This window comes from Cricetulus griseus, chromosome 8 (assembly GCF_003668045.3).
Source record: "Cricetulus griseus strain 17A/GY chromosome 8, alternate assembly CriGri-PICRH-1.0, whole genome shotgun sequence".
NCBI classification, from domain to species: domain Eukaryota; kingdom Metazoa; phylum Chordata; class Mammalia; order Rodentia; family Cricetidae; genus Cricetulus; species Cricetulus griseus.
In genome coordinates this window covers 88,236,296-88,264,071 of record NC_048601.1, presented here as the reverse complement: position 1 = coordinate 88,264,071, position 27,776 = coordinate 88,236,296, and the positions used below count along the sequence as shown (strand labels likewise).

Below are 27,776 nucleotides of genomic sequence, written 5' to 3'. Positions count from 1 at the left end.
AAATGAAAGGCATTCTGAAAACCATACATAATTTCTAATATTTGTAGTTCTGATTTCCAGATTCCAAAACTACACAGCATTTGAGGATTAGCACATCACCACGTCAGTATGAACAAACCCACTGTCCATTAGACTATCATGAAATAAAATGAATATATGCAATCCAGAAAGTATCTCTTCAACAGCCAGTCGTCATCATAGTTGGACCATCACAATCTGAAGGCAGAAGTAAGAATCAAGGGGGTGATAGAGAAATGCAGAGAGAGAAGGTATAGAGCAAAGACTATGAAGGAGAATTCTTTTCTTCAACGGGTTAGGAGCATTGCCTCCTGCCTCTGACACTGGTCTAAGCCAGACAGCAGCCTCTGGCTTCCAGACAATCCCTGGGAAGCTCCTCTGAGTGTCAGCAGCTGTGTTAGCCTTGAGGCCTCCTCCCTGGCATCAATGGGAAGAATCAGATTCTGAAAACAGCTGTCAGTTTGCATTTCTAAAAGTGTCTACATAGGAGACGTCTACAGCATACAGGAAGCCTGAAGAAAACCATCTTCCGTGGAGGCTTTTGTCCAGCAATCAGCTGTAAGCAGAACTTTGGAATCTAAACTTTAGTCACATGTCAGAAATTGTGTACACTTAAGGAAAGCAAGGAGATACTGGTGAATTTACTAAACAGCATGTTTGATAGGGATGTTTCATATGGCTGCTTTGACCTAGATGAGAAATGCAAAGGTGGAGAAAATACTGAAGACAGTGTTTTGAGATGCAGCAAAGAGTTGGGGGCTCTTACACCAGGAATGGTTGTATGCCTGTGAAAAGGTACACACTTCAAACCTATCAGCTCTGTAGCTAGCGCCTTCCTGGGAAGGCAGGCAGCAACAGGGATCTTGCTGCCAAGCCACAGGGTGTGCAGAAAGCAGGAAGGCAGCAACGAGTCTTTAGTTTATTAATATCTCCACTCAGTCATCCCTTCTCCCTGCAGGAAATCTCCTTAGGGGAATGTGCCCACAGGCATAGAGCCTCTTTCTAGTCCCGGTCTTTTCAAATACATTCAGGCCAAGGAAAAAGCCATGTTGTAAGTTGCTGGCCTTGACACCACTTCCCTAGTCCACAGTGGCTAAGGTACCTTGCCAGCATCTGAAGTACTTCTGGCCACACAGATGTAAATGTGGCCAAAAGCTGCAACACAAAGCAGACGACCCAAGGGCTACTTCCTAGTCTCAACGTGCCCTGAAGGGTGCCCTGAAGAAAGACATCACAGTTAACGTGGCCAGACAGCACTGTAGGTAGGTGAACTGGACAACCTCTACTGTTAGCCTCTTGCAGACTTTCCTATGAGGATTACAAACATATTACTTAAGGAATACACAAATGGCAAGACATTGAATGACATAGATAATTTCATACTGTGGATGAGTCTTTTACCAACAGAATCTCATTTAGTCCTCATTAACACTTTATGAGGCAGATGCTTTTATTATCTTCATTTCATAGAAAAGATACAGTATACATAGGTCAGAGGGTGACAAGCTGTCCACGGTCAGAGGGTGACGAGATGCAGAGGTGTGTATGATCGATTTTAAGCAGGCAGGATTCACTATGGTGCTTCCAATTCAGTTACATTCTAGGGAAAACAGACCAGTTAGTTGGACATGGCAGGGACACAGGAAGAGGACAGCCAACTTTTTCAGACTCGGCTTTGCATATCTATCCAGAATTAAAATTCTAGCTCACAGTTACCAGCCATGAAACCACAGGGAAGTTACTTACATGTTTGTGCTTCACTTCACTGTGACCAGGGAAAGAGGCCCACACATACCGTGCAACCTTCCACTCTGCTCTCACGCCTCTGACGCTGCAAGTACTTGCTGTGTTAGTTAACTTTTGGTGCTGTGACCAAATACATGACAAGAAGTAACTAAGGGGGGAAAGGGCTTAACAGCTCACAGTTTGAGGGCACAACTAATCATGGTGCAGGAGGCATGGTGGTGGGGTCTAAGATGGCTGGTCACATTTGTCAGCAGCAGGAAATAAGAAGCAGACTGGAAAGGGCACCAGACTCTACAACCTCGAGGCCACCCTTGGTGACCCACTTTCTTCAGCAAGGCTCCACATCCTAGAGGGTCTACAACTTTGTGGGGACTAATGGGAGCTTATCGGAAGGATTTCACATTCAAACCACAGCATTCAGTCTATCCCAGTCCCCACAGAGTCACAGTCATTTCATAATGCAAAACTCAGGCATTCCAACTTCAGAAGTCTCCACAGCCTTTAAGAGTTGAGCTACTGCTAGTTCTAGACTAGGACACATAAGGCCCCACCTAATTCAATACCCAGCAAATACAGACCAAGTGTAGTGAGTAGTAACCACACCACAGTCTAAATGCTATTCTGCCTTGAAATTTCCTCCAATACACTGGTGCATCACTTCTAAATTCAGCCTCACTAAGTTCCTACTAAGATATGGACAGAATAGCCAGATTCTTTACCAACACAGGTCCTGTTCCTGATGTAGCATTTGTTTCTCTTCTGAAACTTTATGAGTGACGCCTCTACTGACCACATTTCTCTCAGCGTTCTGTTCTTCCAAACAGAATGGCCCAGTAAGCTCTGCTTACAGTGTGCTAGGGCTTCTCTAGCCTGAAGCTCCAAACTCTTCCACATTCCTCTTTCAAACCAGTTCCAAAGCTGTCTATGGTCTAATTTATTACAGCAACCACCCCACTTCTCAGTATCAACTTTCTATCAGCTACTTTTCACATTGCTGTCATAAAACACCTGACCAAAAAACCTTACAGGAACATTTATTTTGGCTCAAGGTATGAGGGTGCAGTCTGGCATGGTGGCAAGAAGTGTGAGTTAGCTGGCCACACTATATCAACAATCAAGAAGCAGACCACAGACAGGAAGTGGGGCAGGGCTCAAGGACCCTCTTTGTCTAATGATCCACTTCCTCCAGCCAGGTTCTATATCTTAAAGGTTACATAGCCTTCTATAACTGTACTACTATTCGGGGACCAAATACTCAAACCCGTGAGCCTACAGGAGGCATTTCACATTCAAGCCTCGACATTTACTGAGTCATCTCTGAGAAACCAAGCTATGTTACTGACAGGAACTGTTTCTTCTCAGAAACTTCGACTTATTAATTAGATATCTTATATACCCATTGTATGAAATGAAATACCTATGGATTTATTACCTTGGTTTTAGAGGAAAACAAGTGAAACAGTCAAGCCCAGAGATATTCTAAGTCTAGAAACACCAGTCCTGGCTAGGAAAAGCTACTCCCTGTGAATAAGACCCCAACCCCATAAAAGGGTTGGAAAACTGCATAAAAGGCCTGTTAGTTCACTACTATTGCAAGAAGTAAATTGGGTCAGATACCTGAGTCTGTCTTCCAAAGGCATGGTCCTGTCTTGGGACCTAGGCAATGTTTGCTTGGCCCTGCCTGGGCCTCCCGGCTACCATTGATGCCATCACTTTCAAGACTGTGACCCTGTATTAGCTTCTAGGGACTATCCTGATCAATTTCTTTAAAATTCCAATACTCATTACTCCAAATCCACTGTATGTTATTCTAACTTTCCTTCAGTTATCATTAATTACCTTTCAATACACACTATCATTTACTTAAATTATTGTTCATCTCCCTTCACTAGCATTTAAGATACTCCAAAGTCTATAACAAGTACTAAGAACTGTCCCTGGCAAAAAAAAAAAAAAGAACAAGTGCTATGTTATCACATAAATAAATTCAAAATGCAGCTGCACTTTAACACATGTACCCAAAGATGAAATCAGCTAAATAAGGGTTCTTATTATTACAGTTGCTTTCCGAGTCCCAAAGTCAAAAGATTTCACAGCAGTGATACAAGTGTTCATTCACAAGTCTGGGGCATGACCTTCATTGCTAAATTTAGTGTTCTCTGTGTTTCTAAGCTTCCTTGTGACCAGTTTAATCTCACCTATTTATGATGGTCAGGCCGAGAGTGTTTCTACAGACCTGAGTATCCACTCACCATGAGAAGCTTCTCTGGTCTCCAGGAAACAGCCCCAGGGCTCTGTGTGGATTGATGGCAGAGCTGCCAGAGTAGCACTTCGCAGTTACCTGGCTGTGAGTGTTCTAAGGCAATGTAAGTGAGTGGGTGTGAGAAGGCTTTGGCTTAGAATACTTAGGCTGTTCATTGAGATGGGAATTCACTACAGTGCTGAACTAACAGGAAGACGAAAGGAATAAAAGCAGAAAGCAAATCAGAACAGGTACAGTGTCTTTAAGGAGAAAAACAGCTTAAGACAAGGGCTTCTGGAAGCACATTTCTTTTGTCTTTGATGTCACAGACCCTTGTTCCTTACTAAAAATGGGAAGAGGCAAAAACGAGTTGCGGATGGCACTTCGAGGTAAAACCAATGTGTTCTGAAGGTGACAAGGCAGTCAGAACCGCCATGCATATAAAAAAGCAGCTAAGTACACCTTCATAAGGAAGACTGTCATCCACAACTTAATGTAGTTACAGTGAAAACTACAGGCTTTGAAATTTCTGTCTGTGCTTTTGACTAGCGATTAAATGGTAACAGTTCAAAAAGAGTCATATCTCTCACCCTCTCAAGGTTATATACAAGACTAAATAAGAACCTTGAATGAAAGTAAAATAACATGCACATCTTGGGTCTTTCCATGAATCTTTAATGTGGCCACTAGCTAATTAAGACATTAAATCAGTAAAGCAACCATTTAAAAAAAAATCTCATTATCTCCAAAAGTGTATGAAGGAAATCACAATAAATAATAAAAATGTAGAGTTTTCATGGAACTTATTTTAACTCTTACCTCTCCATTCAAAGTGTATTTAAACAGTACCAGCTAACCTAGATATTATTCTTGGTGGGATCAATTCCTATCTCTATCTGTATGGCTGGCTGCCCTTCAAAGGTAAGGGGCCTCTTCTCATCTGAAACACACAGCCGTTCCAGTGTGCTTGGAATCAAGTGTTTGCTCTTTTAACATCTATTTTCAGTAACTTTGCTGGATCAAACTATTTCCCAAGTATAATTAATTATTATCTCTGCCAAACAACTAACTTAAGTTTTCAATACTTTCACTATAAAAAGAAAAATATTAGCCCTTTGGGAGTAAGATATCATCCGTTAGAAGTTTAGTTTCAGAAAATTCATAAACCCTTGACCCTCCTAAAAGATATCTGAACAATATTGGGACAACCTCTACCAACTCAAGAAAGAGACTGCTAGTCTAAATAATCTGATTGCAAGTTAATTCAAAAGAATAATTGTGTTTAATTCATGTTAACACTTAATTAAATATTTATATTTTCTTTTAATCAGCTAGTAGTCTAAGTAGGTAAGCAACCAGGTAAATTACTCAACTTACATGAATTTTTGTTTATCCTGATATAACTGATGAAATGGATGGGACAATCAATGAGTTTTCTATAGGTCAGGGGCTACCATTCACACATATTTACATAATGCATATTTGTGTATTTCTATTATTTACATTTATCATCCCCATTTAGTTTAAGAAGTTAAGAGTGAACCAAGAATTCTTCTTTTGAAACTCGCTAGAGTTTAAGCCGTGATGAGAAAACTTGCTTTATACTTGAAGCACTTTTAGTTATGACTACTCAGTTATGATATGAATCAGCAGGTTTGCAACTCTATCAAAACACTTTTAAGATCACCAAAACTTGAGAGCCTAGCTCTTTTATCTCACTTTTATCAGAAGAGATGGGAAAAGCTATTAAGGAGATATTTTCAAACTTTGAAAATTTCAAAGCCTGACAATTACTCATCAGAATTCTGTTTCCAATGGCACCTTGCAAACAATTTTCACGATTTAGTTCCCATTCTGGACAGCCCATCAAATCCTGTTCTACACAGGCACTTCCCGCTCACTAAGCGCCCACTGTGTGCAAGGAGAAAGCATTCTACAAAGCAAAGGGGCAAAAAGCTCTGTGTCATTTCATTCGTGCATAAATGCACAGCAGTCGTGATTTACTCTCTCAACTTTGCAGAAACGTGAGCTGCATCCACATGGCCCAATCGATTGCATTCATGTGGTCTTCCCAAGGCAATTCACAGGTAGCCTCCTCACCCAGGCAGCCCGAGGCCCTCTTCACCTTCCAAACCCACAGGGCCACACCTTTTGCAGGTGGCTGGGTCTCCTGAGCCAGAAGCACCCGACCTGGCATCTCCCTCCGCAGAGAGGCAGGGATGAGCGTGCAAACGTGGTGCAAGGACTTCCGCGAGGCGCAGCACTCAGAAGGTCCCAGGGTCCCGGGAGACCCAGCCGGCCCCGCAGGGCGCCCCTCCCCGCGTCCCCGCGCCAGCGCCGCGCAGGCCCCGCGGGTCCGGGCGCACCTCCGGCCTAGCCGCAACGCCGCGCCGCGCCACGCCGCTCGCCGCCCGGGCTCCGCTCCGCCGCCCGGGGCCTCGGGGCGCTCCGGACGGGGATGGGCGCGGCCCGCAGGCGTCCGAACCGCAGCGGCAGCGCCAGGCCGGGCCCCGCGCCCCGCGCCGCTCCGAGCTCGCAGCGCCCCGCGCCTGCCGCCGCCGCGGCCCCCTCCCGCCGCGCCACACCTAGCAACCGGCGCTGACAGGACGCAGGCGGGGGAGGAAGCGGAATGGCTGCCGCGGCGGCGCCCTCCCCGGCTCCCGCCAGCCTGACAGCTCGGGCCGGGCGGAAGCGGCGTGCGGCACCCGCCCCCCCGCGGCCCGCGCCCCGCCCTCGCCTCGCCCTGCGGCCGGCCACCCCCGCCCGCCCGCCCGCCCGCGCCCCGCGGCCCTCCACGCCCGCACCTTTCGGGCGCCCGGCCGCCCGCGCCCCCGAGGCTCGCCCGCCGCCGCCGCCGCGCCGCCCGACCCCTCCCCGCCCGCCCACCGGGCCTCACCGATGTGGTTGTCCTCGATGTGCTCGATGAGGTCGGCCAGCGTGGGGAAGTGGAGTCCGCAGCCCCCGAAGCGGCAGGTGTTGGAGAAGAAGGAGGCGGCGGCGATGCCTGTCATGGTGCTACATCGAGAGCCCCCCGGAGTCGGCTCTGCGAGCGCCGCGCGCGGAGGCGGAGGGAGGGAGGGAGGGGCCGGGGAGGGGGCAGGCGCGGGGAGGGCAGCGCGAGCCCGGGACGGAGGAGAGGGGGCGCGAGGTGGAGCGCAGCGCCCAGCCTCCCGGAGGCAGCGGGAGGCGGCGGGAGCTCGGGGAGGGGGCGGGGAGGACTCGGCGGCTGGGAGGAGGGACCAGGCGCGCGCGCCTGCAGCTGTGCGGGCCCCAACCTCCGCGACCCAGGCCTCACCTGGCTGCGCCCGCCTCCAACTTTACGTTTCCCCGGGCCTGCCCTTCGCAGCGGGAGGTGCCCGCGGTCCGCTGGGAGCCTCCTTGGTTGCGTGCATTACATTCTTAATAGATGGACATCTATTAATTACACATGGTTCCCTCCGATGAGCGCTCAGGGAGTTACCTACCGGACCCTCTCGGGGACATTTGTTTGCACTTGGCCACCTGTCTAGGTGTGACAATGACATTCACTAGGGAACCAGGAAAGGTAATTGTGTGCACCTTATTCTTTAAACTTTCTCATTTAAAAAAAAATTTAAAAGTCCGTATTCTCGGGAGGTTTGTACTAATTAATGGATTTTAATGAAGTTTTCCCCCTAGGCCAGAAGAAAAATCTTAGCTTTATTTAAATTTCAAAATAGAGTGCTTGGTTGTCAAGTGCATTTGACTGTGTTTTACATATGTGTCACGTTTGTTCTCCCTGATTCTTCTGAGAAAACAAAAATTTCAAATAATTTCTTTACTCCAAATTACAACACCCACTGCTGCTCTGACAGTACTGCTCCACGGCAGAAAGGGCAGCATAATGGTTTAGAAACAGTCAAAGCATACTCGATTTGCACTTAAAAGTGAAGACTTCACCATCTTGTGAGCATTTAAACCATAATGATGACCAGTTAACCTCTTAAGAATCAGTTACCTTCTGGTCCCATCCCCAGTTGCAGTTATATTTTACCTACAAGGTATATATTTTCTTGGGCATATTTCCAGATGCCCAGGAAGCATTATACATGATTCAAGAGTGCAGTTTTTAAAAATTAATTCATTCAGTCTGAATTTAGCATTTTTCCTTAGGACAATTCCATTTACCCTCTGGTATGTTATACCAAAAAAAAAAAAGTAATCCTCTCTTTTTAAACTATATATACCACTGTGTTATTTCTAATAATAGGATTGTTAAAGCACTTCGTGTAAGTTTAAACACTGGCATATGTGGTATTTCTGTCACTGAGAAAAATTTCACAATCTCCCAGTCACAAAGATTGAGGCTGAGTTCACCCATTGGCATTTTTCTCTAGTCTATCACTTCTTCCAGCCTACAAGGTGACAGATTTGCCAAGGAGAGAGCTGAATTGGGTGAGGCTGGGGCAGTGTGTCATTAAAGTTCAGTTTGGTGCCAGGAATAATTTCTTGGGACCAAGTGAGAATGGGGGAAGGGCACCCAAGGGCCTGATAATGAGCCAGGGACCCACTTGGCTGGAAACTGGGGCCAGACAAGGGTCTAAAGAGCAGGGGTTAGAATTCTACATCTTGAATTAGAATTTTGGCAAATGTGCAGTGTGTTCAGCTGCCCAGTCAGGGAGGAAGGCCTTTAGCTGAGAGCAGGCAGAATATCTGGCAGATAGACATTGCACCCAGTGACATGGAAATGCAATACAAAAACTTCAGCCAAGAATGATGCCTGAACAGCCTCCCTAGAGATGGCACCCCCCACACACACACACTCCACTCCCCACACTCCCTGCAGAAGCTGGGGAGTACCCTGAGCTTTGAAGTGGCACCTTTGTTCTCAGGAGACATTGGTCTCTATGTGAGTTATCAACGGCAGAAAGAGTGTAGGAGGACTAGAGGTGGCTCAAGCAAGAGAGCTGAGCCACAGAAAGGCCAGAGCGTGAAGTGAAAGGAGGAGGAAGAAAGGGGAACAGGGTTATCAATGTATGCCTCTTGGCTACCAGCATTCCCTCACCCCTCCTATCACAAGGTGTGACTTGTAAAGTAAAATCTTGGTGAGCCAAATTGAGCATATTGATTTTCTTAAAGAACCAAGGTACCTATAAGACGAGTTATAGAGTTAAAATTGTTTTCTGTGTCTTGAACCGTTATATTTTGTGAGGGATCTGTATATTTATTTACTTGACTACATCTTTGTATATAACTGAAGATTGCTTAAGTGACAGCCTGCTCTTTTAATCAGCACACATGTTTTTTTGAGGTATGTGATCATGATCTTTTTTAAATCTTCAAGTCTGCTGGTTTTGTGCATGAGGTAAACTGAGGCAAGGACATTCTGAAGTCAACTCATGTGTACCCAGCCAGCAACCCACCAAAGCATTAATAAACAACCCAAAGACAAAGACAGAGTAACCATGGGCAAACAGACAAAAAAATAAGTACTTTACTTTTATAACAAAATGTTTACTTCTGCTATACTTACATGTTAGAATATTTGTTTGAGTGTGTTCTTTTAGATAAAGTCTACATCTAGGCTATAAAAATATATAAACCAAACACTTCAACCTGTTGCTTCCAAGAGACTGGCACACCTCTCTTCTTGAGAAAACATTTATCTATCTTGCTTGGGGGAGTAAAAATATCTCCAAGGGCAGGGTGGCAAGAGAACTAAAGGGTCAGATAAGAAAGTGCCCGTGAGAACAGAAAGGATATGTGATAGGTAGGGTTTTAGTTGGGGGGGTGGTAAGGGTGGACGGGAGGGAGAGGGAACTGGGATTATCATGTAAAACAATCTTGTTTCTAATTCAAAAAAAAAAAAAAAAAACCAAGAAAGTGCCCATGAACTACAAGCATTCTCTGCCTTCAAGATCCTTTTCTTAGAAACTGCCCACCTCCCACTGGAGCACTGTACCTCTCATTGTGTCAGTCGGCCACACAGTGTGAAGCAGTGCCATCGGATAGGACTGGGCATTACAAATGACTTGCTTTACAGTAAGAATCTCCTAATGCTTAGCATGTCAAGGTCCTTAGGATGGGCAGCTGCCAGAGAGGTGGGAATCCATGTGACTCCCTGAAACCACCAGATCTGTTATGCAGTTGTTTGATGTCCAACCGGGATTATTTCAGGATACTCACAGTCAAGGCATGTATTCCCTGTGCCCCATGTGGACATCTATTAGTGCTGTAAGAGGGATGACTATATGAATGTTGGGCTTCTAAACCTAATTCTTTATATTGCCTTCGACACTAGCATTCTCAGGCTTTGTGAGTCCCTTTCCAGTGCCCTTGAGAAGTGCTTTTCAGGTTTACTAGCTCCAGTCTTCCTAGTGGCTTAGGGCATTCCTTTCCCTCCACTATTTTGGAGAATGAATGAGTCCTGATCTCACATCTTCAGCTCAGGTAAATTTGTGGTTGCCTGTACTAAGGTCTGATGCTTCCTTCTCGCCAGCTCTTAAAAACTAAGGCTGTGCACTTCCACCAATAGCCTTTCCCTGACAGACCCTATCCTTTCCTTAGGCCTTGCCTTGTTCCAAAGAGGACCATTACTGCCCCACACCCGTGTTGACTACTCATGCAACCGAGTTTGTCAAATTGATCTTTTTCCAGCTCAGAAACTAATCTGATCTTGCCTGCCACAGCCAGGCAATAGTCTCACCACTGTTAACAGTGACAATCAGCTTCAACCCCTTGGGTGATTACGTCTCACTTGGTTCCCTGGTTCTGTTTACATTAGGACTAAGGGCTGGCTTTGCAGAGATTCTCTCCTGGGTCACCACAGTGAGCATTCTTCATGAGCTTCACCTGGCTGCTGCTTCTCTAATATACATGTACATATCATATACATATATGTATACGTATACATATGGATGGTAATGGCAGCCATTGCCAGGTTCTCCCCCAGGCTTCTCCAAAATGGAATTAATAGATCCCCAATCAGTTCCTGCAGTTTTAATTGAACAGCCTGGGTCCACTCCACCACCAGTTTGAAGGGAGTAACCACTGCCTTCTCAGGCCAATGTAGCCAGACTTTTAAAATTGGGTTCACAGAGCTATCAAGCAATTGCCATTTCATTCATTCCAATGACATGTCTTGGTCCAGCCTCTAGGCAAGGTTCCTAATGCAGGGCACCAAGCAACAGCATGAAGGGCAGGCCCAGGATTTGTGGATCCTGGAGGTCTACATGGGCGAGATGTGAGGGCCTCAATTTGAGTAGGACACATACAGCCTTATCACATGAGGGAGAAACAGACTCCTCAGTCCTAGGAGTCTTCTGTGGGTGATGTGACTGAGTCCATGGACTGTCTTGGCTTCGGTGACACCTGTTTATCCTCCCTTCCAACTTTGCCTCCTTCCAGTGATGTCAATAGCAATGGAACCTACAGTGAGGCCTGGATGCTTTTCAGACCACACAGCCTTTTTGCCCAAAGATGTGTCCGTGTTATCAATGATCACCAAGTGATGCACCGCTGATGAATTTTATCCCCACAATGATTTCCAGCACTGTTTTTGTCAAGTTTTTGAGGTCTCACCAACCTGCTGTTGCCATCTGTTCCTTCCAGACCTTGGACAGGTGTTAGTAGGAGACTGGGCTAGAGGATCGAGTCGGGCACACTCGGGCACAAGGTCCCATCTCCCAGGCTGGCATCTCTTAGCCAACCTTCATTCTTAGAATCAGCTGCTCCTTCAGTGACTCTGATACCCCACCTGTGCAGCTGCCTCCTGCCTTCCTGCCTGAGGCTCCCCACTGAGCTAAGATGGGCCAGATGATCACTGCTTTCAGACTTCTGTCACCTGTTCAGACGAGCCACCTTGCCTTTGCTGTGCAGCCTGGCTACGGTGGATTTCCCCTCCTCCACTTCACTTCCACCAAACTAAGTCAGCCTGTCACCTCCTCCAAGAAGCCTCCAGGATGTCTTCTTCCTTCCCTAACCGTCTGTGTACCACACAAACCCCCTGCATCCTCACTGTTGGTTTGATGATCTTATTTCTCTAGACCAAAAGCTCCAAGTCTTCTTTGATTTAAAAGCAATATTTTCTTTTTAAATACATTTTAGTTAGTGAATAAAATGAAGTGTGTCACTGAGACATTTCATAGTTATTTACATATCAGAAAACATTTGTCTTTCTTCCCACCCTGCTCCCTCCCTACCCCCTTTACCCTTGAGCTTTTCTTTTCCCAGTCTTCTACTTTCTCTCTCTCTGTATATGCATATATGTGTGTTATGAGTTCTGCGTGTATGTTTAGATTCTGCATATCTGCATTTGAGAAAGAACATAAAATACTTGTCTTTCTGGGTCTGGTTTATTTCACTTAGCACGATGATCTCCAGTTCCTACCATCTCCCTGTTAATGACATGCGTCCATTCTCCTCTTTAGCTGAATAACCCCTATGGGTGTGTGTGTATCACATTTCATTATTTATTCGTCTGAAGATGGACATCTAGTCTGGTTCTATATCTTCTCTATTGTGAGTGGTACCGCAGTAAACGTGGAAGTGTTAGTGTGCCTATGATTTTAAAATTTACAAAAATATATCATCTTTTATCTGTTTTGTATGTATGATTTGTGTGTGGACAGGTATTAGACACAGTGTACATGTGGAAATCAGAGGAAAATTTTCAGGTTGGTTCCTTTCTTCTTGTCCAGAAAAATTGAACTCAGGCAAGTAAGCACCTTTATCCATTATTTAGCCACCTTGCCACGCTCCTCCCCGAACTGAAAATTTGAACCAGCCTCTTATAAATATTTATATTTTAATAAATGACATACATATGTTAGTTTTCAAATATGGTATATATACTAAAATAAACCAGACTTTTAAAAAAATTGACTTTTGTTTAACCCAAAACTAGAGGCCTTTTATATTCACCCATGTTGCCTGCTAACTTCCTGGAGGAAAGCCTTCAACCTTGGAGGCCATTATCCTTGACCATGTGTCAAAGTAAGCTTCAGCTGTCAACTTGACACAAACCTGGAGGTACCTGGGAAGAGGGACCCTCAGCTAAAGAATTGCCAAGATCACATTGGCTTGTAGCCATGTCTTCGAGGCAGTTTTAATTGTTGATTGACGTAGGAGGGCACAGCCCACTGTGGGTGGTGTCATCCTTTGGCTGGTGGGTCTGATCTATGTAAAAAAGGTAACTAAGCAAGCTACTAAGTAGTTTTCCTCCATGGCTCTTGCCTCTGTTTCTGCTGATGGACTGGAAAGTGTAAGACAATAAACACTTTCCTCTCCAAGTTGCTTTTGGTCATAGTGTTTATCAGAGCAACAGAAAGCAAACTAGGATACTATGTCTCCTTGAGAAAGGAGGGATCTGTCACTGTGCCTGTACATGGTGGTGTGGGTGCAGCTCAGAGTTATGATGAAGCAGTGTGCTGAGATTTTAGTTTTCAGTGCTCAAGCTTTCCAACAGCGAATTCATGTTCTTCTCGTAGACATCATCAGTGAAAGATGATCTTTAGTCATCTTTTAGGTTGAATGGATTACACATATTCCCTACTTTGCTCACCCACCAACCTTTGGCAAGACCTTTGTAAGGTCTGGTACCATACCACTGTGCTGTGCTCATAACAGTTTGGATACCGCTTGTTTCCCAGTCTCTGCTGATGCAGACAAAGCCATTCAGCTGGACAGTGATAAGCAAGGAGGCATTCAGCCATGACATGAGCTCTGACACTAGCTGCCCTGTTATACACTGACTTGGATACCATTCTCTTTCACAAATGGCCAGGCTCATTGTGGTGTTATTTTAAATAACTGTCACCACCATGCACTGAGTGTCTGCTGTTGTGCTAGGCACTGGTTCCCAGTCTGTGGTATTAAGTGCCTTAACACAGAGCAGCTTTTGCATTCTGTGAAGCCAACAAATGAAATATGCCTAAACTGAAGATGAGACAAGAACAAAAAGGTACCCTGCTGAAACCCTTAAAGGTAGTAAGTTTTGGGGCCAGGATTCAGACTCATGCTGCTCTGAGTCCAAGTTTAACTTACTGTCCATCACTGAATCTGTGGGTTGTAAAGCACATTCCTTCTCCTCCCTTGAATCTAGAGAGAGTGGGCTCTTTGTGTAGAAAGGACTGGGCTTATGTATATTACACACATTATTCACTCCCACCTGTAGCAAACACATGCTACCTTGCTAAATGCACACAGATGGTGCTTCAAAGGACCAGGACAGGGTACCGATGTTGCAGAGGCTGTGACTCCATCAGGAACTTAGCCTTTGTCTTGTTTCCTCACCCTTCCCTTCTGCTTTGGGAAGTAGTTTGCCTGTGGTTTTCAAGCTTGTTACCTAGTCTTGCTACTGTAGTTTGAATTTCAAATGTTTCCCCAAAGCCCACATGTTGAAGTTGAGCCCTCAGCTGATAGTATCAGTGGGTGACACCAGATCTTTAGGAGGTAGAAACTAATGGATGTAAGATCACAGGAGTTGTGCCTTCAAAGCAGTTATTGAGACACTGGCTGCAATTCCTCTCCTCTCTCTGCTTTCTGGTAGCCATGAGTTGGACTGATTCCCCTACTGTGTGCTCCCAGTATAATGTGTGGCTTCACCAGAAGCACTAGGCAAGCCTAACATTGATGCAAACTCTAAAGCTCTGAGTTAAAAATAAACATTTTTTCCTTTTAAATTGGCTATCTCTGGCATTTTACTACAGCAACAGAAAGCTAATACAAGCATCTTGTTTAAAGCTTTATGAAGAAGCTTTAAAATTGATTCCTTTACTTTTCTCTTCCAGGTCTTGACCCAACCTTCATCCTTTGCCTTCTTACTATAGTTTGGGGTATGATGAGAAACAGAGTTGCCTATTACAGAGAAAGGCTACCCTTTTGCATTTGTCTTCATCTCCTTTCTTATAATTGTAATAGTTTGGTTTTTAGTCAGTTGTTTGGCATATTCTTATATTCTGCCCCAGTTTTAGTTTCCAGGGTCACAGAACAAATAACCTACTGAGTTTCACCTTGAAGGGCCCTGCAACTTGATCCCTTATTTCCATGGCTGGCTTATGTGGAAACTACTTTTATGTTCCAGAAGACAAGCCAGATTCCAGTAATTTCTCCAGGAAGAACTCCACCCCCTTGGTTTTATCACTGAATTTATCTTCCTATAATTTTTATCCCAATCTGTGCTTGCCAAGGTAAATGACACATTATTTTTTTCTTCTATTGTCTTTGCTTCTCATAGAGACCTCAAACTCAGAAGTTTGAGTTAAGTGACAGGGAGCAGGCAGGAGACGTGATGAAGGAAGGGGTATATGGATAAGCACGAATGTGGTATGAACAGTGGAGCCTTTCCTTAATATACTGTGGATTAATTACTTTTCTTGTTGCTATAACAACAATTACCTGACACCAAAACGCAAGGAAATACTTGTTTTGGCCCATGGTTTCAGGGAGTTCAGTTTAAGGTGGCAGGGAAGTCATGGCAGAGCAGCTCCATTCATAATGAGAGCCTGTGGCAGAATCTGTTCACTTTGTGGAGAGGACCAGGAAATACAGAGTGAGACAGGAAGTGGGCAAGGATAACATAACCCGAGGGCCTGCCCCTTCTTCCCAGTGACCTACTTCCCCAAGCCAAGCTCCACCTTCTGAAATTTCTAGAACCCTCCAAAAAAATAGAGCCATTAGCTTAGGACCAAGCACTCAAAACACAAACATTGTAGGGGACATTTGAAATTCAAACTATAACACACCGGCAGACTAGAAGGCACACAAGTGTAACCTTCTGGCCACACTTGGCTCCTTAGCCTCCCGGTTTGCAACTCTTCTCTGTTGGTCCTTCCATGACTCAGATCACTTAGCACCTCCACCACCTGTGAGGATCTAGATTAATTATTTCTCAAGTTTTCATCACCAAGAGATTAGATGCAATCTAATTCCTTGTGCAAGCCTTTCAAAAAGGACCCTTTGCCCTCAACCAGATTTCCAGGGTGATACCGGAGCTGCTTCAGTGACAGCCATATCAGAAGGAAGAGTTAAAAAATCTCCTTCGGTGGCTGTCTATACTTCTTGTTGCAGATCAGAGTCATGAGAGAGATTGCATTAAGAGGAGTCTACGAGCACAGTAATTTTATCTAAAATGAGTGCTGTAGAAGATGATGTCCTTTACTGCCCACGCAGTCCCCATGTACACTTTAAAAGAAGCTTGGCTAGTGGGTTTGTGTTTTCTAGTCTTTGGCCATCCCCATTCATTTATCTGCCGTTTAAGTCACATAGCATTGAAAGTGTCTCTTCTCTCTAACACCATCTAATAATCTAACATTTTAAGTTACAGTGAGTCTTTGGTGCCAATTCATGCACACAGTTTCCTTTCCCTTTTTTTCCCAGCATGCTCCTTTTCTCCCCCTTCTCCAGTTCTATGCAACCTCCCTTTTCTCTCAACCCTGATCTTGCCTTCCCAAGATGCCTGATTTCTTCTCAAGTGGGGCTGGCATATGGGAAGTGCTTGGTATTGCTTTTGAGAAAGTTAGACCAGAAGAAAGCATTTAAAATAGAAACGGGAAAGATAACCAGCAGAAAAACTGAGCAGAAGCAAAGGCTGGGAGGATCTTCTCTGTTCTCTCTACCCTGCAGATTTGGTAATCCTGCAGCAGGAGAATTTTTCATACACCACTTGGTTCCTCATCCCTTCAAACCACAATCCAGTTTGCAGCTTAGCTTTCTTATTCTCTGCATGGGCCCAAGAGGCTAATCAGACTAGACGTTTCCCCCATAAAAGGTCAGCATTAAAAAGAACTAGGTCCCAACACAAATCCCATTGCTTACAAGCCATTAACCTTGGGCAAGTCACTCAGTGTCTCTGAGACTTCTTTATCTGTGAACTGGATAGTACACCTCCTACCCAGCTCCCAGGCATGAAATGAGATGTTGCTCTGAGAATGCTGGCCAAAGATGATACCCTGGGATTCTGTCTTGGATTCTCATGCCACAGATACTTGAGCATGGTATAATCTCTGCTAATCACATTGTTCTGGGTTTCTTGGAGGAGAGAGGGGTTATCACTGTCTGCTAGAGCAGGGAGGCCAAAGTTTATGGTTAAGGAGAAAAGTTTGCTTTTAAACTAGCTTCCGTGGCTGTTTATCAGGTCACGAGGTCACTTGGGAGCATCCTTTCTGGGATAAGCAGCTTGGATCCTGGTGAGTGGGGGAGCAGCAGCAAGTACTGACCATTCTGTGGGAAGTGTATAGAAGTACTATTTGTTTACTTGTTTTTATCTTGTTTGACTAGGGCTTAGGGCTTCAACACTACAGCCAGATGGAGTCTTGCTGCCAAAATGGGTGTTTCAGAGGTGGGCACATAGCCAGAGGTTGGGTTCAGCTAAGAGCTTTTGTTTAGGAGTTATCAAGACAGGGGCTTCTTCTCTTTTCACTTGCACACGGAAGCACACAGTCCAGTGAACACTGGCAGACACTTGTAGAACCAGAGGGCTTCTGCTTAGGGTCAAAGCTGGCTTGGCATAATGCAGAGTTGAGAAACCTCTGAGGTATCTGGTATTTGAGCTCTGATATCTATCTGGAGTCCACCAACAACCTTGGCAATTACATGTGTCAGTGCCTCTTAGTGTGAGAGAAGCCAGTTTGAGTTGGGCTTTATGACACTGGCTCTGATATAACTCATCTTTAGCGGTACAGAGCATACAGGCTTATAGCCGCAGTATGGGATGAGACAGGATCAGTTTATGTTGCAGACTAGAAGTTGTTCAAGTCCTTCTGCTGGCATGCACAGCCTACTGGGGAGGCATGTACAACAAGCTCAGTGTCCTTGTGGGAGACAGGCTGAACAGGGTGCTATCATGGGAAAGCTGTGTGTGGATGGATGTGGGTGTAGACTGTGACTATACCCATTTTGAGCTTTACCGGATACTACCAAGCTCTTCCCCAAGATAGAAGGACTGGATTAGGTTCCCATCATTAGGCTTTTTAACTGTTTCTTTCCACACAGCCTTGTAAATGAGGGGTTCTGGTATTACCAGAGTAGAGCAGCCTACAAACAGTAAGTGATAAGATTGCTACTGAATAAGACACCACATAAATGTAACACCCCGGAACTGCTACACACCATGCGCATATTCATACACAAAAGCACAAGAAAAAGCACATGGCAATTTAAGGTTACGATTTAGAAAAAGAAATAATTAAATTATCTTAAGTTTTTAAAATAATGTACCTGAGTACCTGCCATCTCTAAGCTGGCCTTCATGTCATAAGTATACCTCCATACATCCTGCGAATATTCCTTCCTGTATAGTGGTAAGGGGAGTGTTAGGGGTTGACTCTAAAATGTCTCCCACAGGCTTATGTCTAGAGGACCTGGTCCTCAGCCTGTCTTCTGTTTTGAAGGTCATGATGCCTGGCTGGTGGAAGCCAGGTCACTGGAGGCGGGCTGTCAATGCCTATTACCCACTCTAGTTCAAGCCTGAGATCTCTGCTTCCTGATTAGCCAAGATGGAGGAAGCTTCCATCTCCTGCCAACATAGAGTATTTCCTGCCACCATGTCTTACCATGATTGGCTGAAATCCCTCTGAAGCATGGGGTCAAAGTAAATTCTTCTCCTGTTAAGTTATTCCTGTCAGGTTTTTGTCACAGCAAGGAGAAAAATAAATAACACTGTGGGGGATGGGAAAGAAAAGTAAATAGCATGTATGTGCGAGTGCGTTAATTTATGTGCATGTGTGTACGAGTGCATGTATGTGCAAGTGTGTTAATGTGTGTGCGTGTGTGTATGAGTGCATGTAAGTGCAAGTGTGTTAATGTGTGTGCGGGTGTGTATGAGTGCATGTATGTGCAAGTGTGTTAATGTGTGTGCGTGTGTGTACCAGTGCATGTATGTGCAAGTGTGTTAATGTGTGTGCGTGTGTGTACCAGTGCATGTATGTGCAAGTGTGTTAATGTGTGTGCGGTTGTGTATGAGTGCATGTATGTGCAAGTGTGTTAATGTGTGTGCGTGTGTGTACCAGTGCATGTATGTGCAAGTGTGTTAATGTGTGTGCGTGTGTGTACCAGTGCATGTATGTGCAAGTGTGTTAATGTGTGTGCGGTTGTGTATGAGTGCATGTATGTGCAAGTGTGTTAATGTGTGTGCGTGTGTGTACCAGTGCATGTATGTGCAAGTGTGTTAATGTGTGTGCGTGTGTGTACCAGTGCATGTATGTGCAAGTGTGTTAATGTGTGTGCGGTTGTGTATGAGTGCATGTATGTGCAAGTGTGTTAATGTGTGTGCGGGTGTGTATGAGTGCATGTATGTGCAAGTGTGTTAATGTGTGTGCGTGTGTGTATGAGTGCATGTATGTGCAAGTGTGTTAATGTGTGTGCGGTTGTGTATGAGTGCATGTATGTGCAAGTGTGTTAATGTGTGTGCGTGTGTGTATGAGTGCATGTAAGTGCAAGTGTGTTAATGTGTGAGCGTGTGTGTATGAGTGCATGTATGTGCAAGTGTGTTAATGTGTGTGCATGTGTGTACGAGTGATGGGGAAAGTATAGAAGATGGTAGGAACTTTTTTGTTGTTTGTTTTTTTGTTTTTGGGGGTTTTTTGTGGTTTTTTCGATACAGGGTTTCTCTGTGTAGCTTTGGAGCCTATCCTGGCTCTCCCTCTGGAGACCAGGCTGGTCTCAAACTCACAGAGATCCACCTGCCTCTGCCTCCCGAGTGCTGGGATTAAAGGCGTGCGCCAAGAACACCCTGCAGGAACAGTTTTTAACACAAGACATATGTTAAAATGTTCAATATTGGGATGAAACAAGCAGTAAGATTTAGTGTAATTTCTTTTATTACATGAGGGGGACCCTGCAGGTGGTCACAGAAGGCAGAGAAGTGAACCATGAAAAGGTAAGAATGAAAGCTCAATTCAGATTGACTTCATAAACCTGGATCAAGATTCCAGGGTGCCTGATACCAGGCAGTTTATTCCCAACAAATTTAAACCCAGTATGATTATGAAAAAAGTTTCCTGGTTTCATACAATCCCCAGTTTACAAGGAAGCATAATTACATCGAAGCTTAACTCAGGCCACAGATCATTTCTTCCAAGAAGATGGGTTCTAGAGATAGGCTACTTATACTAGCTTAAGGGCATAAGGAAGGGTCTAGCCTGGTCTTGGTCATACAGATAGCATAGAGGTCATTTGGACTGTTAGCCAGCACAGGTCCTGGCTGTGGGAGCTTGGGGAGCCTCTGGCTATACAGATAATGTAAGGGTATCTCCAGTCCTGGTTGTGTGAGCTTGGGGAGCCCCTGGCTGTAGGGGTCATTTAGATTACTATCCACCTCTAGTCCTGGTTGTAGGAGTTTGATATGGCCTAGACCAACAGATAACACAGATCACCAGACACCTCCAACCAGCTTTCTGGATGTAAAAACAGGCTTTACATCTGTTCCTTTGGGAAGACATTCCTGTGTATTTAACATTTCTGGTTTTCCTGGAGATCTTTGGGCACATGGACTTTCTTGCTGTGCTCCTGACAGTGATAAGCTAATTTATTGTTGTTGTTGTTGTTTTGTTCATTGTAGCTTAAAACAGTGTTTCAGTTATCAACACAATTCCTTACACATAGGAAGCAAGCAGCTTGTTAGGTGTGAAAAATTTACTTGAAGATGTCCAATACAGTTGATATACATTTAATGACATAATAGTTTCATTTAAATATATATTTCTTAAAATCAAACGATTCTGACTGAAAGATTCGTGCACACTCAACTAGTACCTTACCCATTCCAACACCATCCTTGGAGTAAGTGCTGAAGCTTTCTGAGTTGGGTTCCATACTGGACAAGTTTATCACAGATGCTAGAGTCGCAGTGTTATCAGAAGTCATTGTCATCTGCCAGCCACTGGGCCTGATAGCCAGGCTTCTAGGCATCTTGATGGCTTCTACAGTATTATCCCTGCCGTGTCTCCTTTTATGTTTTCATATATTCACAGATATGTGGCACATGCCTACCCAATATCTATTCTCATCTTGCTTCTCAGAAACAGGTTTTTTTTTTTAAGAGAAATGATGTGTCCAAATTTTCCCAGGCTTCCAGGTAGAAAGGCTCAAAATATGTTTCAATTTTGATCATTGACTCACAGGAAAAATGATTGAATTTCTGAGAAGCATCTTTTAAAACACTAACTCAGCTGCTGAGCACACTTTTCCCTTGGGCCATCCTGCCTTCTGTTTCTCAGAGCACATTGTGATAGCTGGAACTTATGGACTTGAGGATGAGGGCCACAGTGTAGAATAATGTTTAGAGCTGCCATATCAGCCCCAGACAGTCTTCATCCAGAATTCTTGTTCAAGACAGAGAAATGAGCTTCGGTTTAATTCAACCATGGCCCCTTTGGTGTCAAGTCCTCATAGTTGAATGTGACTGTTTATTCAGTGTAAAACTCCACTTGATTTGGTCAATGATTGTAACTGTCTTTGAATGGAATCCTGCGTAAAGAGATGGGTGTGGCTCATTCAGGTTACCTGACCTGATTATGAACAACTCAGCTTTAAAGGTTGGACCAAGCCACATTAGCCATGTGGAATCCAGGCTTGGGTGTAAGGGTGAGTCGTTCTACTCTAGTATCAGGCATCCCACAGGGTGAGATTCCAGAGAGGTTACCATATCTAAGCTCCCAGCCCTGTTATCACAGCAGAAAGAAGAGATCCTTTTCAATATGTTGGAACAAGTAAGAGAATTCCTCTTGCCTTTTACTCTAGTGTTGGACAGGTCTACCTATTGAATTATCAGTTTTCAGCAGGTTTAAAACAACCTGTCTTCAGCCTATGGACTCTTCCTTACTTTCCTTGCCTGTCACCATAGTGGGAATAGCACTGCTCCCATCAAAGAGCAAGAAAAAGCAAGAAAAATGTTTCCTGCGGCAGCCATAATTCCCACCCCATCACTACCCCCTATCTCCATTCCATAGCAAATTTGATGGATGAAAGTTAAGTATTTACCAATAAAGCATGTTTTTGGAAAGCAAAACAGGTCAACTATATCCTGAACCATTTGTGTGCAGTTCATCTTCCCAATGGCACACAACTAAAGCAAACTTAAGATTAAGGCAGAAAGGGAAAGACAAGGAGCAAACCACTAGCTCACACTTAAAGGACAAAGCTAGCTGCTCACGAGGTCAATGAGCCCATTTCCAGAAGAACACTTTCTGTACTGCACAAATGACTACTTATGTACTCTATGGCCCTAGCATCATTTCAGTACTGACATAGCTTAGAAACACTTTTTTTAGTGGTGTGTGTGTGTGTGTGTGTGTGTGTGTGTGTGTGTGTGTGTGTGTGTAGGCTCGAAGAGGGAGAAGGATCCTCTGGGGCTAGAATTACAGGAAGTTATGAGCTGTCATTGTAGGTGCTGGGAACTGAACTTGTCCTCTGCAAGAGTAGTATATACTCTTAACCACTGAGTCATCTCTCAAACCTCTCATATGGTTGCTTACATCAACCATTGAGCTACCCATGCACGTGGCATTGAATTCTCTGAGCTGTCTCAGTGGACCAAAGGCTTCTGTGAGTATCGTATCAAGACAGGTGGATGCTAAGGAGGTGTTCTGTCATGGCTCCTATGGCTTTCTCCTTATCTCAACAAGATAGCCTTCTAATACTTCCACCCCTGCCACTGTCAGTGTGAGGCCTTGGCAGCCCTGCCCCCATGAATAATCTGGCCCTTCTTCCCACCATTTCTATGCTTTCTCAGTGCTAGTCTGCTTCAATGCTGTGCCTGGAAGCCACCCTAGGCTCAGGGGCAGAAGCACAGAGGACTCCAGGGTGCTCTAGGCCTGTCATCTTTCCAGGTATACTCAGATGGCCTCCCACCAGCTGTGAAGAAGCTACTAGTGATGCAAGTAGCTGGAAACCATTTGTCTGGACCCTTCTGAGCCCATTGTTTATCTATAACTTACAGATAAGTAAAGTAAAGTTTGAGGGATAGTGTCATTTAACGCAATACAACCATGATTTTGAAGACCTGGGGGATTCTCTTCTTGCTTTGAGAAGTCTTGAATTTAATGAGTCAGGAGTCATTACTTACTATGGTTTGGATCTTAACACCCCCAGTAAATGCATGTTGAAAAGTTGGTCACTTGCCAGTAGTGCAACTAGGAGGTAATGGAAAGGTTAGGGCACAGGGCCTGGCTGAAGGAAGTTAGGCCATTGGGGTGTGCCCTGGAAGGAGACATAAGAAGCCCTGTCTCTTTTCCCAAGTCCCCTGCTTCCTGGTTGCCATAAGGTAAGCAACTCAATACCATGAGGGCTGTCTGCCACAATGCCAGATGATCATGAACCAACACTTCTGAAGATGTTGGAGGTAGCTAGTCAGACAGGAGCAGGCTTAATGGTCATTGAGGACGAACTGGGCCTTCATAATCAGCTTTGTCCCCCACCCCTGTGTCCCTGAAGACACAGGAATTTTAGCGAAGGGGAAAAGATCACAGTTGCCCTTCCCAAGGATTTGGAGTGTCATGTAGAGAAGAAAAATGATCACAGTTGCCTTCTACAGATTTTAAGTATATGAAAGGACAATGGTGCAGCAGGGCTTGATTGATGCCTTTTAAGGGAAAGCAGTCTGGAGTTGCAGTCTGAGGACAGGATCACCTTTCGTTCTGAGCACTGGGAGAGGTGAAAGCTTTGCTTCTCTGATCTTCAGCTTAAACCCCAATATCTGCCTCTGCTTTTTTATTATTAATACCAATTAGAATTTGTGTTACAAGCTTCCATCTGACCTTCCAGGCTGGCTGCTTTGGGTACAGCTCCCACCCCTGGCAGCTAATTGTTTACCTAGACCCCCATGATTGATCTGCTCGCCCAGAAGCTCAGAGCAGTGCACCTGCAAACACAACACCATTTGCGAGTGCGCGCGTGTGTGTGTGTGTGTGTGTGTGTGTGTGTGTGTGTGTGTGTGTGAGTGTGTGTGTGTGTGTGTGTGTGTGTGTGTGTGTGTGTGTGTGTGCTTTCTTTGTCTTGTCTCCAAAAGAATTTGGGAATTCAGTTATGGGAACTGATTTTTTTCTACACAGTGAAGATTCTAGAAACATACTATACAGTTTAGAGGGTATGTGGTGATAAGATCCTCTTGTAATGTGACCATCCCTTCTCCACAGTGCCTCTTCCCAAAGGTAATCACTACAGCAGAGTGAGGAACCCTTATCTGATATTTTAGTGCACCTGTCTTTTGACATTAAGCAGTCTTATAAGGTCAGCTGTGGAGTCTTCTACTTGGGGTGCCATGGTAACTATTAAAAAGTTTTGAATTTTGGATTTCCTCATTAGGATGTTCTGTATTGTCTTGCTTTCTAGAAATGCATGCCCTTTGTGTATACCTCACACAACAACAGAATACCATGATGTTAACATTTTCTGGTGTTGTGAAAAATTATTTTAAGGTGTGTTACATTTGTTTATGCTGTGGAACATTTGTTTTAATGATGCAAAGATGTGTTGCATTCTTTTATGTTGAATGTGTTTAACTCTGTGAAGCTGTGATTCTTTGCCTGTCTAAAACACCTGATTGGTCTAATAAAGAGCTGAATGGCCAATAGCACAGCAGGAGAAAGGATAGGCAGAGCCAGCAGGCAGAGAGAATGAATAGGAGAAGAAATGAGGAGAATAAAGGAGCAAGGATAAGGGGGGAGGACACTAGGGGATATCCACCTAGCCACACAGCCAGACGCAGAGTAAGAGCAGAAGTAAGATACACAGAAGGAAGAAAAGGGGAAAGCCCAGAGGCAAAAGGTAGATGGGATAATTTAAGTTAAGAAGAGCTGGCTAGAAACAAGTCAAGCTAAGGACAGGAATTTATAAGAAATAATAAGCTTCTGTGTGAATATTTATTTAGGAGTTGGGTGGTGTACCTGCAAAGAGTAAAGAACAAATTGCAAAACAGAAGAAGTAAGAAGGAAAAAAAAACAACCAACAACATTTTGGTGTTCCAACATGGGGCTAGACTAAAAGAAGATCCAGTAATAGTCTGAACCTTGACTTTTTTCCCAAATAATAATATATCTTGGAGGCCTTTCCATTCACAAACACAGACATGATCTTTATTATTTTAAACACTTGCATAGTATTCCAATGCATATATGAAATACCTATTGCTTCTATTACAAATTGACACAAACTTTGCTGCTTAAAGCAACATATTTATTGTCTTATAGTTCTAGAAGTCAGAAGTGTAAAGTAGGTCTTCCTGGCTTTTTGCTTTAGTGGCCACTGTGTTCTTTGGCTCATGAGCTCCAGCTGGCAGTTTTATGACAGGAATTTTTATGTCACATCCATTCCACCACTCTTACATTTATGCCTTTCATTGCACTGGGCCCACGTTGATAACCCATGATAATCTCTCCTCCTGGGGACCATGACCCAGTCACCAGCTGCAAAGTCCCCTCAGCCACAGTCACATATTCACAGGATCCAGGAACTAGAATAGACATTTTGGGCAGCCTTATTGTGCCCAATACAGTATCATACACAATTCATCCAGTCTGCTTCCATCAATGGACTTTTATATTGTCTTTTGCCACTCATTGTTCAATGACTCTCCTTGTAAATATGCCTTATGGAGTGGAATAGATGAGAAGAAATCCCCAGGAAAAGATTGCAAGTTTAAGGGGCATGTCTTCTAAAGTCTAATAGATCTTTATCACGGCAATTAGTAAACTTCATTTTATTTGAGGAACTCTGAATGTGCAATTTCATAAAACCACTCAGAAGTTAGAAATTTGAGATAATTTTACTCGTTTATAACTACTGTTATGATCGATAGCACTGGCTCCTCAACTCAACCAAAGTCTGCATTTGAGGTACTGCTCTTAGAGAAACTGACTTAATTAATATGGTTAAAACCCAAAACTATAATAATACCGTTTTAGACTTAACTTTCATCTAATATTTAAATATTGAGTTCCAAAGTCACACTGTGCTCAAGTGCCCCACCCAAAAGCCACATTAGGCAGTCTAGATATAGGATAGTCCTTCTGACAGGAACTTCCATTGGACAATATTACTACAGGGTGCACTTTTAACCCTCCATCAAATTAGAGCCAACCCATTGCCTTGACTGTATTTAACCCAATCCCATTTGCTGTACATGAAATGTTTACAGTACCCCAACCCTCCATTTACATGGCAAAGCCTATTCCCAATACCAGGCTGGCTTTTGGAAGGAGATTAGCTCTTGTTGGCAGGGCTTCATGAATGACATCAGTGGCCTTTTTATGGTTTCCCTATCTCTCATCTATGGTATATAGAAAATAACAAGAAAGTATAGCCTAGGAATGAAGAAGTACTTTCAAGACATCACATCGGCTGACACCTTAATCTCAGACATAACCAGTCTCCAGGGTTGTGGCAGATAAATCTCTGTTGTTTATAAGCCATTGTCTTTGGTATTCTGCTCTAAGACATCACTCATTTAATGAACATTTATTAAATGCCTACCTAGTGCAGTGCTTCTCAAGTAGGTCACAAATCAACAGAATAAAATAGAAGTTGTGAAGGTTAAACTTCATGGTCAACTTGATGAGACTAGGAGACTCCTAAGAGACACACTTCTGGGTATATCTGTGTTTCTAGAGAAGTTTTACTGGGGAAGGAAGGCCTACCCTGAATGTGGGTGGCACCATCCCAAAGGCCAGGCCTGGGCTGACATAAAAGAAATAGAGAATGTGAATCCAGGGGCAACCTGCACCCTCTCTCTGCTACTTAAATGGACACATTGTGACTAGCTACCTCCTGCCCCCCATACCTTCCCCATCATGCTGAATGGTGTCTCCTCAAACTGTAAGCCACAATGAACCCATCCTCCCTTGAATTGCTTTTCTCAAGGGAGTTGTCTCAGCAACAGAAATAACTGAAACAGAATTCTTGCTTGACTTGATCCAGGAATATCAATGAACTTTAAGCATGAAAATGACAAGTACAAGAGGTTCCAGAGCAGGAAAGGAGTTCACTGGGCAGATGGCCAATCCTGGACCTGGCATGTAGGGAGTGCTAAGTGATATTCACTTTATTTGCTAAACAGGAATGACTTCAGCCAGTCACAAAGAATCTAGTGCTCCAGTGGGTTCTGGATTGACATGGAAGAGTTCAGTGGTTTACAGGAATCTATCTACTGACCAACTAGCAAGGCAGATATGATGAATGTCTGGATGCTCTGCTTGGACTCCTGAGACAGTAGCACTAAAGAATTTGCAAGCAGGGGGCTTGCATTTCCTAGGGTACTGACTTTGTGATTTCTGCACTTCCCCAGTGTTAGCTGTGGTGTGGTCTTATAACTGGCAAATTTGCTCACATTCCATGTACTCATTACTAAGCAAGATAAGTTACATACAGGGTGTTGATCCTGACACTCTTTTCGCATCATCTTAAAGCATTCTTCCTTCTTTAAGCACACACAGCCTGGAAATCTCCACACTTCCAGCATTCTAGTCCCAACTGCCTTTAACCATCTCCAACATTCCTGATCCTTAGAGAATATGACTCTTCCCTCTCTTTGAAATGGTGCTAGGACCAACCAGGCTGGCTGGACCTGATCATTAATAGAAGGCTGGGAACACACAACAAGCTAGTGGTAAAGATTCAATAATGTTTCTGACCCTGAGAGCACACCCATCCAGGCTTTCATTTGCAGTTTGGATCACCTGACTTGTTTGTAGCTACAGAACTTGCTTCTTAGATGCTAAGGGCAACTGGCTATATCTGCAAATATGTGTTATCAAAGCCATTTGACCAAATACACTCTTAGTATTTGCTTTCAGTTGACCAGGGCTGTTGCTTATTGCTT

General features: G+C 44.2%; 1 protein-coding gene across 1 annotated transcript in view; it reads right to left on the bottom strand.

Moving 5' to 3' along the window:
* Window positions 1-7,017, bottom strand: part of Jazf1 (JAZF zinc finger 1) — a 304,686-nt gene extending 297,669 nt beyond the window's left edge. The window contains exon 1 of the mRNA XM_027429650.2: window positions 6,903-7,017. Within this exon, the coding sequence (XP_027285451.1) occupies window positions 6,903-7,017 (115 nt within the window). The remainder of the gene's footprint in view (window positions 1-6,902) is intronic.
* Window positions 7,018-27,776: the final 20,759 nt, after the last annotated feature.